General features: G+C 35.0%; 1 protein-coding gene across 1 annotated transcript in view; it reads right to left on the bottom strand.

Moving 5' to 3' along the window:
- LOC149411690 (uncharacterized) overlaps window positions 1-12,699 on the bottom strand; it is a 139,190-nt gene that overhangs the window by 22,372 nt on the left and 104,119 nt on the right. The window contains exons 2-3 of the mRNA XM_089646720.1: window positions 11,495-11,723; window positions 3,422-3,599 (exon numbers count right to left, since the gene is read on the bottom strand). Of these exons, the coding sequence (XP_089502846.1) occupies window positions 3,422-3,599; window positions 11,495-11,723 (407 nt within the window). The remainder of the gene's footprint in view (window positions 1-3,421; window positions 3,600-11,494; window positions 11,724-12,699) is intronic.

A 12,699-nucleotide genomic window follows, 5' to 3' on the forward strand; every position in this document is an offset into this window, starting at 1 on the left:
ACCTTTCAAGGACAAGATTTGTCTCAGATTATTAACGATTTTAAATCCAACTATATTTATAATTTAAAAGCTTTTACTCAAATATATTTAAACTTGGAAATTTGCCACCTGGCAATTAGCTCGTCTTTATAAAATTTGTAAAGTAATTAATTAATATCTATAAAATAGTTTTTTCTTTTTTACGCACACAAAACTTTTTACGTTAATGGTTTTTCCGAATATTCATGATGATTTCAAAATCAATATAGGTTAGTACCTATGTAACTATTATAATGGAATAATATAATGCGTTAGATGATTTGTGCAATACCTTGATTTCTAATTTGGGAGGTGGGTTTGAGACCCGCCGCCCCTAGAACCATTTATGGGATAACCGACACCTCTGCAGTAGGTCAGCCTAAGAAGTTCGTTACGTTTGCTGATTTAGCAGGAGTGCCCGGGTACATCAGGTGAGGTGTGCTCAGGATCCAAACTTTGGAGAAGAAACAGCTGAAAGTAACCCTGTAGTGACCGATGTTTTCAGATTTGACCTAAAAAATTCCAATTTTTAACTCGATTTACTCAAAATCGAAAGCCAAACCCGAATAAGTTAAACCACAAAATCGACTCCATACGTGATGTGTTTACATAGATTCACCAGTTTTCTGTTTGTACCACTAGTTACCAAACACCACATACTCGTGTATTGTAAACGCCAATGAATCGTTACACGAGTATAACGTAATTTAAATAATTAAATATTACTATACAATTGTATAATTGTAATTAAAATACGAAGGATATCAACATAGGTCGATTTTTGGAGAAATTATTTTTTTAATTTTTATAAGACAATATTAGCGATTTCTAAGCAGATATTTGAAACAGAAAACGATACAGTCACATCTAGGACTTGAACTCAAGACCCTTGCCTTGCCGGGGCACCGATCTATATTCGCATAATTCGAATAAGAACTACCAACATTGTCTTCATTTTCTCATCGCACATTTTTATTGGCTGCTATCTTTATGTATGATCGCAAAATTCAACCCGAACTAAATGCTATCTAGACAGTGTCTTTAGTAAATATGTTTTCTTTTATTTCAATGTGCGACATCTATTGACTTTTTCTGCAAGTCTAGGATAAATATTTTTTTTATTTTTGGAATAACTTAACAAGTAAAACGTCAAATTATAATATTTAAGTAGGTATTAAATATATGCAAAATCTTAAAAAAAGTAATATCTATCTATATTGAATAGAAAGGAAAAAAAAACAAGTCTAGCTTTGAAAGGTCAGTGAAAGATTGAGTTTTTTCTTGTAATTCTGTTAATAAATCAACGCCCAAAATTGAATAGATTCGTAGTCAAAGCTTTCAAAATATTGACATTACGTGCTTTAACTACGACAGAAAAAAGATAAACTTTGTTTGAGGGCCCTAAATGTCACATTTAAGTGTTTACTTGTATTATTTTGCTTAAGAATTAAACGCAATTCTGTCAAAATAAACTACGGGTCAATCAAAGGCACTTTATAACTTTATTTGTGTAGGTTGTTGAATGTACCTGATATTATTAAATTTATATTATGAGTAACATAATTCCTAATCCGCATTATTACTTGCGTAAGTGAATATTAAAAAAAATCACGAGAGGTATTATTTACTACGAAAATATAAAAATTCTTTTAGAAAATTACACTTGCTTATGTAGAAAATAATTTTAAAAGATCTATGGTTTTTTTCTGTTGGTTACGCTATTTACACAATACACTTCTCATTTACACATACAAAACCGCTGTAATTTGAGATGATATTGGCGTAATCTTTGTCACCCGTCATTCATCATATACATCCTACATATAATATTTGGGGGTGTACCATTTATTAGACCTCTACCGTAGATTAAGGTTTGGTTCATGGGGTGAGGTGTGTTCGGGATGCGCCTTCCCCCCAGCTGCGTGGCGTGCCAGATCGGAAGAGGCTGGTTTGGGAAGACCTTGCGCTGCAGTGGGAGGTATATATTTATATGTCCGTCACTTCTGGACAGACTGATTCCTACCCAACCCTTATACCCTTTGCCTTCCCAGAACTTCTTCTCCTTCCTTTCTTTAAAAAACATCGTCCATACAGCCTCCCAAACTGATGTAGGCCCTGAGGAAGAATTTATTCTCAGGGTCTCCTGTGTGGGGTCAATAAAAAAAAAATCTCATCGCTCGTGTGTTCTCGTTCGCTCGCCGATTTCTTCACATCCTACCGCTGAACCACGCAATTTCGCTAATCGCCTTTCCGCAAAAACAAACACTCGCCTAAAGAAGTTTGCCGCCTGCTTTTTTGTGAATGCCGCGCGTGTCATTTACATAGTGAACCTCTAATCGACTCTTTCGCAAATGAAGATCAACCGGATGAATTCGATAATTTTGCTTCAAATACATGGTGAGTCCTTTCTCCCTTTCTTTGCAACGTATTTGCAGCGGTCATTCGTACACAAAATTTCACAATCAACGGTCCTATAAGTAGGTACACATCATTATACTAAATTACAAATCACCTGTTTTTAGACATCCTTAGAACCAAAAGTGAATAAAATAATACCTATGATATCTTAGATCACAATGCAGAACTGTCGTTAACAAAGAGGATTAGACGTATATAAATACCATCCTACCGCTAATTTAGGACATTCGCCTTCTGACTATCCAAGTTCAAATTATAATTATCACGAATGTAGGTCTACTGTGGTTCACAGTCTGAAATTCTAGATTGAACTGATGCCACTGTAGCATCCCACCGGAACTACTGCACAGGTGTATTTTTTGAGTTATAAAACGCAAAATGTTAAAAGAATTGAAATAATTCAGAACAGAGGTATGAGGTTTATATTGTGCTATAGCAGATATACTAGGATAAAAACGATGCAACGCGAACTCAATATTCTAAGTGTGTGGCAATGTTTGATCTATAATACCCTAATATTTATATATAGGTACAATACAAAATAAAAAATAAAATGTTATCAGATAATATGTTTAAAGGTGTCAGTATTAATAGTGTCCATGGCTATCCTACGAGAAGCTGCAACGATTTTAGACTTCCTAAGACAAATTTATCGGCAACACAATACAATATTTTTTTAAAAGGTTTCAAAATGTCGAATGAGCTCCTTTTAAATGTTAAGGAAAATCTTTTAAATCTTCAATTTTTCGAGGGATATGTCTCAATGTTGTGAAGTTTAAATACTAGTGCGTAGGTAATAGAATATTTTAGAGTAGTTTTAAAATTAGATATAAAATGTTAGATTTTATAACTAAATAAAATATACTTAAAAGAAAAAAACTGGCCGTGTAACACAGTAAATACCCATAAGCGCCTAAAAGAGACATTCTGCCTTAGATACCCATCAGTGGTTAGAAAAAAATATTATAGTAAAGAATTTAGTTACCTTGGGACCTTTGATTGTCGTGGAAGACAGCTGCTGGTGCCTCCTAGCCACCACACAGGATATCCTGACGTACACATACAGCATGACCACCATGGGGATAAAGAAGGATCCCATGGCGGAGAATACCACGTAGCCTGGGTTCTGGTTGTAGCGGCATTCTCCTCGCTCAATCTCGTACCTGGAAACAGGGGACGTTATTTAGTCACTGGTACACGTACAGCATGACCACCATGGGGATGAAGAAGGATCCCATGGCGGAGAATACCACGTAGCCTGGGTTCTGGTTGTAGCGGCATTCTCCTCGCTCAATCTCGTACCTGGAAACAGGGGACGTTATTTAGTCATTGGTACACGTACAGCATGACCACCATGGGGATGAAGAAGGATCCCATGGCGGAGAATACCACGTAGTCTGGGTTCTGGTTGTAGCGGCATTCTCCTCGCTCAATCTCGTACCTGGAAACAGGGGACGTTATTTAGTCACTGGTACACGTACGGCATGACCACCATGGGGATGAAGAAGGATCCCATAGCGGAGAATACCACGTAGCCTGGGTTCTGGTTGTAGCGGCATTTTCCTCGCTCAATCTCGTACCTGGAAACAGGGGCAGTTATTTAGTCACTGGTACACGTACAGCATGACCACCATGGGGATGAAGAAGGATCCCATGGTGGAGAATACCACGTAGCCTGGGTTCTGGTTGTAGCGGCATTCTCCTCGCTCAATCTCGTACCTGGAAACAGGGGACGTTATTTAGTCACTTGTACACGTACAGCATGACCACCATGGGGATGAAGAAGGATCCCATAGCGGAGAATACCACGTAGCCTGGGTTCTGGTTGTAGCGGCATTTTCCTCGCTCAATCTCGTACCTGGAAACAGGGGCAGTTATTTAGTCACTGGTACACGTACAGCATGACCACCATGGGGATGAAGAAGGATCCCATTGTGGAGAATACCACGTAGCCTGGGTTCTGGTTGTAGCGGCATTCCCCTCGCTCAATCTCGTACCTGGAAACAGGGGACGTTATTTAGTCACTGGTAAACAAGCAGATACATAGTTATTTTGTTACTAGTCACAACGCAGATACCTGGAAATCAAGAAAGTTATTTAGATGTACTTGATGGATAAGGCTTCCACCCACCAGCTCCGTTGCGGGCCGGATCAGAAGAGGTCGATTGAGGGAGACCTTTTCCAGCCGGACTCTGTCGACTCATTGTCTTGCACCACATTGGGAGAGATAGAATCATACGTCCATTATTCCTGGAGATACTGCCTCCAGATTCCAACCCACCCTTCATTATTTTTTTCTTCCCAGAACTTCATATTCTTACTTTCCATAAAAATACCCACTCTTTAGTATTCCCAAAGTTGGTATATAGGTACCCTGAGGGAAATCACTTTCCTCAGGGCTTTGTTTGTGGAGTTAAATGTAAAAAAAAATCAGATGGACATCCTTTACGCATACATTATTTTAAAAACACTTCATATAAGTTTATTAACGATAAGGACATCTATTTGTCTCCGGTGAAGCTAAATAATGTATTTTAATGGCGATTTAAAATCGTTCACATTAATGTACGGATATTTAAACGTCTTGATTTGACATACGAAGATAAAAGAGACGTCCGTCAGTTGTGACTCTCATTTATCAATCGGAAACAAGAGGCCGAGTGGTCCATTATGAAATAACGCGTTGCCAACGCTTAATCTTGACATCTCTAACACAAAATATAACACGTATTTGTAAACAGGTGAGAATCTCTCTGTGTTTTGTTCCTAATTTGCTAAAATTTAACAGCCTGAATTTAACTTCAATGCAGAAATTAATCTTTTTTCTTTTTCAGAAAGTATCCGTGTTCCTGACAGGAATGTGCCTATTGTGAGGCAGTACTGGATTGTGATTATATCATGCAAGGTAGAATTTCATCGTTCTACCTTATTCATCAATGATTTAATCTGTATATTTAACTTATCGTCTTGCTGAAATAAAAATGCTTAACATGTAACTGAGTTTTTCATTTTCCTGTCGTGAGGTAATATTTTGACATTTCAAACATTTAAAAACAAAATTTTATGCTAATAAGTAGGCTACGAATGAGATTGTATTCAATGATAATATTAGCATATCTATGTTTAAATAGAAGACCAATTTATTTCATACAAAATCCTGAAGATATCTCCGAATAGATTAGCTGCACTGTGGCTTGTAGATATTCACTATTGTATCGATAATCAAATACATAGTGTTGTAATAAGAGCAACGTGTTTGTTTAAAAAATAACCTGATTTACATCTGAAGACGATCCTTTGCACTCTCAACAGAAGTACATTGCAATCAAAATCAGAAATATATAATTTCCGTTGATTTGTAAAAAATAAAGATTTGTGGCAAAAATAATTTATTTTCCACAATCTAATAATCAAGTTTTGGTACTGTGTAAAGAATCTCTTCAAATTATTTGGTGATCCGGTTATAAGCGGGATTGCAGGTCGTTTCCTGATAAACTTTAAGTAAATTCATAATACATCCAAACACGCGTTCATGCACCTGCATTTGCGAACATATTAGGATTTTTATGAACATGTCTTCCGACATTATGATAATACATTCGTATTTTACTAACAGTTTACCAGGAAACCTATCAATTCATTCGCTAAGGGCTTGCAATTCTGTTTTTAATCGGATTACAAATAATTTGAAGAGATTCTTAATAAATTAACAAAACTCTTTTTCTCTGTGGTCCTATGTAGAAAAGTACCCGAGATTTGGTCGAGTCTTTACTGGGTTCTCTTAGTATTACTTTTAAGTAGGTACATGTAGAGATTGAATGAAATACGTCAAAAAATTTTGTTGTTTGCATGGTAAAAATGTGTAAGTACTACAAAATGAATGAAGATCATGCCTTCTGTGAAATCTAAAGTTCAAAAACTATTTACCGTTGTGTTATGGCAATTACCAACTACTGTGTTTAATAATTTATCCGAAATGAAAGAATACAAAATGAGAATATGTAGTGAATTTATTTAAATAATAAAACAATAAAGATCCTTCCGAGAAAAAAAATGAGGATCTGGTAGTGAGAATATTACATGAGCAAATTCTTTACGTCATAAATAAGATTATTTATAAAAAAATTCGTGATATAATATTTGCTTCATCGTGTGTCAGAATACTGCCAACTCTATTGGTTAGGCTTAAATAATTGTATAGTATTAAATGTAACTTTGTGGCTACCATTACAATTTAATGAAACGAAACAAAAGTGTAATGGCACAGATGAAAATCAAATTAAAGGAGGATTAATGGTCCTTTCATCACAATATGTTAATGCTAAAAAAATATATAAAATGTTCAAAAAATTAGTACGGGAAGTTGTTATATGAAAGTTGAATAGCAGTAGTTATGTCAAAATAATGCAATAGTATATATTTTTCCCTACCCTTGTGCTAAATTAATAAATTATATAACTATATTATTTCACATGGTCACCCTACATGCTTACTACTTTTGAAATAGGTTCCTTCATCTTAGTAGATACCCATTATTTATGCAATGCTTACTACTTTATTGAAATGGGTTCCTTCAGCTTAGAAGGTAACCATTACTTATATAATGTTTACTACTTTATTGAAATAGGTTCCTTCAGATTAGGAGGTACGTATTATTTATGCAATGCTTACTACTTTATTGAAATAGGTTCCTTTAGCTTAGTAGGTACCCATTGTTTATGCAATGTTTACTAGTTTATTGAAATAGGTTCCTTCAGCTTAGTAGGTACCCATTGTTTATGCAATGTTTACTACTTTATTGAAATAGGTTCCTTCAGCTTAGTAGATACCCATTATTTATGAAACAATATTGTTCTTTCAATATATATTTATTATTTTGTTTTACTTTTATTATTTTTTTAAATTATTAACTTCGAAACAGGCTAGTCCTAGTGAGGTTAAAATTTTAATGTAAAAAATGATACCGCATATAAAGAAACAATTAATAAATAAATGAATGTGTTGAAAATCTTCCTTCTAATATAATTATTATTGTAACTTAATGAACAGGTAGCATTCTGTTGATGCACTCATTTCTGATTATGCAATAAGTTTAACAGGGCAACTATTTTGAAAGTCTCAATCTAGTCACCCCTTTCTCTTATTTCTTTTAACGTTGGTATTCTTAGTTCCTTGAGTCTATCTTCTTATGGCAAGTCTATTGAAGTTCTATTGAGGTGTATTAATAATAATAATTACTCTGATTTCGCTAATCAATGCAAATACTCTCAATATTAATAACAATGGAAATCGCTTGGATATCTTAGAAGCTATAGAATTGAAGAAATCCCTTAATAATGATGAGTCTATTAAACAAACAAAACATATTCTTTATAGCTCCACCTCAGATATGTATGCATTCATCGTTCGTTCTATCTCCTCCCACCACTCTTCACTAATCCCTGGTTACGCCTCCACCCCCACTTTAACACCTAATACAATATGTTCACCCATAATTTTGTAATATTATCTTGTTAAGTTGGATCATTTTGTATAGTTATTATTTACATATTTTGACCTGCAAAAGGAACTGTTGTTCCGAAACCGGTTGAAAAAAAATAGTGTTACATTGTTCCATTTTATCAAAAATTTGTATAAGGTTGTTTTGGGTTTGTGTATAATTGTACACAGAAAGAAATAAATTTTGGGTCTCAGGCTTTATTACTAAAACATTAATTATTTAAGAACGTTTTATCGTTTTGCCTTAATAATATATAATGAAGAAACAGAGAATTTTAGTTGTGGTGCAAAAAATATTCTGATTTTCATGAAGACGTGTTCCGGCATCATGATAATATACACCTAATTTAAAGACCTGAAATTTTTTTCGTAGAGCATGATATCCCGTGTTTAACCGGAATTACCAATAATTTGAAGAGATTCTTAATAAATTTTCAATTGTGATTTTTCTTTGTAAAGGTACATATAAATTATGGTGAATTAATCCTCTTCGAAAACCACATCCTCTGTTATTTTTTTTTGACACACGTCCCTTCAAAAATGACACACATGCCTTCTAAAATACTATCGAAATCAGAATCGTCGAATAAGTATTTTTGTCTGACATTAAAGCGTAGTGTTGCCAATCAAAAAACGTGTGTTTCAATTTAAGATTAATGAAATAAGATAAGAAAATTTATATAAATCCACAAATAAATAATGACAAGAAAACAAAACATTTGTAATTCATACAGTGTATAGGCGCAGAAAAAATATTAGTAAACAAAAAGCAGAAGACTAACTTACTCAACCTATATTTATCTTAAAAAGATTGCCTGACGTAAAAACATTGCTGGCCATAAATTTGTAAAGTGAATCAAACTAAGTTTCCGAAATTCCTTAGATTAAAATGCGGAATTAAACGAATGACGAATTTTGCTTCGGAACTGAAAACTTTTCCCCGCTATGACTGAACGAAGAAAACGGTTAGAGGCAATCAAAGTATTTTAAAAGAAAGTTAACTTAAAACAAAACAAACTACCAGCCAACGGGAATCTTAAGCTGCGGAATAGTCAGATTAAATCTGAAATAATTTATAAGGATTCTGTGTTTCTTGTTTTTGTTGGTGACTTTATCGGGACAGGTTTATTTGGAATTTTAGAAGCCGACATTGGATAGAGGATTATTTCTAACTAAAACAAGCGAAACATAAATTAAAATTTGGATAATTTTAAATTAGGCGTACAAAACATAAATGTGTAATTTAACTTTCAGTTGGCAGGTTGAGTTTTAGAATCTTAATCATCACGTATGATTAATTTGTTATTGTCTTTTAATGCTTCATTATTGTTGGTAAATTGCTCATATTTTTACACAATATTGTAATGTTTGACGCAATCATATGCATCTCCTTTAGCATATATTTCTGCATTCCTCCGCAGAAACATATTACCTGTTACTCAATCGCCTGTCCCTGTCTGATAGTGTGAAGTATCTACATACCTACATGAGGTTAATCAAAATAGTGATTTAGCATTCGCCTTAAGTTACAAGGTTAGAAGTTATAAATTGCAGCTAACATAAAAGAGTAACTGCAAGTAATTTCAGTAAATTCGAAAAATCAACAGACTTTGATATATAAAAACAAATATAAGTAAAAATTCAACGATTGATCTGCCTGAATATCATCAAGTCATCTTCATCCTGCAGACAGCAGACTCCATCCCGGAACCACTGGGTGAGCCATGAAGTACGGCGTCTTCCCCTATATCTTGGTTGTCGGTGCATGGGTGCATGCGTGATTTGAAATTGTATTCCTAGTTACGCGTAAAATTATTCAAATACGATGAATTTATAATTTTCAATATTGGAACTGATAAGTATAAATTCAATCAGTCACGCGATAAAGTAGACTAAAATCATTTCAATAATTAATAATTATTTAATTAAAATGTGTATTTCTTCTGTTTAAATGTTTGACAGATTTAAATCTAAATCACTGTCTTGCAATTTTCAGTAGTCAGGTAATAATTCTGGTCGTCTGTCTAATTATTATTTGGCAACAAAAATATTTATTTATATTATGAAGAAAATTGACAAGATTTGTTTTTGTGGGCTATAATCCCGGCACAAATATTTTATAAATACTTTCAACTTTAAAAAATCCTACAATTCTAACATCCCGTGATTTTTCACGGGTTCGCGCTAGTATCTATACTGCTAATAAAACAATCTCCAATCTCTAATCAGCCAAACCTCCTTTAAATTCCAGAGACACTTTAACTCCTGAAAAGTCACGAATTGCTAGCTTACATTGATGTATTATATTTAGGTGAGACACGAAGGAAAAAAAAGGTTCCACTTTTTTACCTCCAACCGACCTCCAACTCTCCCAACGCTCTCGCACCGCTTATCACGTTCTAATAGTGGAACAAGTTTCGACGAGATATTATTACGCAGTAGCGCCTATAATTGTAGCTCTATGCTGTCTAATGGATTTGTTTCCTGCCAAGTATTTTAAGAAGCAATGGATGTTCTATTTGCTTGACTTGTCAACGATCTATTGACATTTGGTGTAGATTCCTAAACCTGGCATATTTGCCAGCGGAAACCAATAATTCTCTTACAACTGACAGGAATTTACAATGTACGCAGTTCCGTTTTACTGTGGATAAGCGTAAGAGTGGAATTGAGAATTTTTCAAGTAGACTAAAAGGCTCACTAAAAATCATTCTTAGAGCAAATCTAAAATTGTAATCCGCAAACATTTTTCGCTAAACAATTATGAAACATTGAGCACAGATACATGTCAATGATGAATAATCTGAAGTGTTCATGGATGGTTCGAATTCTGGGATTATAATTCAGAAGATGCTGTAACCTTACGAGACACGTGCAGGTGTTGAGAGTTGAAAATACCAACAACTCTAGGAATTGAAGAAGATGAACACGCCTAGATGAGAAGAAGGTTTATACACCCAGGACGATCCCAAAGAACTCCAACAAGGGACCAGCTACTATCAAAGGAACGCCTTGAAATGAGCGAACGTCCCATTGTAGTATTTACTTATCTCAACACAATGTTTATGCTCTTATTTGGATGCTATGTGGAGGGTTCTCTTAATTAAGGAAAGATGGTAAAGAAAGTTCTTTGAAGATGAAAGGTGTGAAGGTTGTGTATGAATTTGAGTGTCAGTATGTTTGGGAGTGACAGACGTATGACTCCATCTCTTCTACTACGGTCCAAGGTGATGGGTCGAATGAGCCAGGCTAAAAAGGTTAAATGGCTTCCATCAACCGGCCTCTTCCGATCCGGTACGGCACGCCACGCCGTTGGTGGGCAGATGCATCCGCTTCGTTAACTCTGGCACCCTGTTAAGTCCAATTGCAAACCAATTGGAGTGACCTGTGGCGAAGGTTTTAGTTACTCATTGAATGATTCTTCAAACTCAAAAATGGGGCGTTGGCGGACGGATGAAAATGGCCAACAAAGGGATTATAGCGTACATAGCAGGACACTATCGATTCCAATTTGGGCGGCCATTGGGGTATTTAGTTATTTTAATAATACTATACTGACCATCCCAGCATGGGCGGGCTCGTGATGGCCAGTGCCACTGCCCATACGGCGAGGATCATGAGCAGTGCCAGGCGCTTGGATCTCCGCCTCCTGGAGTACTTGAGGGGCTGCGTCACGGCGAGGTAGCGGTCCACGCTGATGGCACACAGAGATAGGATAGAGGCCGTGCAGAGCAGCACGTCCATGGAGATCCAGATGTCACAGAGTACCCAGCCCAGTCGCCAGGTACCTGAAAATACAAAAAAAAATAAGGTCAGTTAATGCCACAGGGGTCTGGAAGTCCGCGGAGTGGTGGAGTCTCATTCAACAGAGTTGTTGTAGGGTGGGTCACGATTTTCAGCATTTAAGGAACAATTCAAGAAAAATAGATACCTACTGAAAATCAATGCAGATAAAGCACGCAAATATCCTCTCTAAATCTAGAAACCAATATTTAACTTACATACGAAGAACGTGTAGACGAAGGAGTAAAGATTTACTTTATTAATAATGTCGTGAAGAGAATAATAAATTATAATTTTTGTTTTTTTTTTATTAATTACTAACAAATATACTTTATCGCTAATTTGAAAAATTGACACTTAAATTCAAAGCAAATTTCACTGAACCAGATTTAACGTAGGAATAACTAACGCATATCATAGACAACCAAAATAAGGAAGTTTAATTTACAGTCTTCCCTGGGGATTCAAATCTGGGGTCGTTAAATCTAATTTTTTGATTTCCCAATCTTCTTATTTGTTATTTTCTCATATTAATGTTTATAGACCACATCTTCATGTTTGATTTCATCATCTTCATGTTTGATTTTCTAATCTTCAAGTTTGTTTTCCTCATGCACATTTTTAATTTCCTCGTCTTCATGTTTGCTGTTTTCCTAATAATAATGTTTGTCGACCTCATCTTCACGTTTGATTTCCATATCTTCATTTTTATTGATTTCCTCATGATAATGTTTGTCGACCTCATCTTCATGTTTGATTTTCTCATCTTCGTGTTTGTTGATTTCCTCCTACTAATATTTGTAGACCACATTTTCATGTTTGATTTCCTTATATTTATGTTTGATTTTCTCATCTTCATGTTTGATTTCCTCATATCCATGTTTCATAACTGTGGATTGGAATGATTGCATTTCAATTTTTTTAAAGATTTCTGTTCTTTCTTTCTTTCGGTCTTTTTTGGGATTTGAACCTCAGGATGAA

Source organism: Hesperophylax consimilis, chromosome 25 (assembly GCF_061612785.1).
Source record: "Hesperophylax consimilis isolate HC1 chromosome 25, BYU_Hcon_1.0, whole genome shotgun sequence".
Classification (NCBI taxonomy): Eukaryota; Metazoa; Arthropoda; class Insecta; order Trichoptera; family Limnephilidae; genus Hesperophylax; species Hesperophylax consimilis.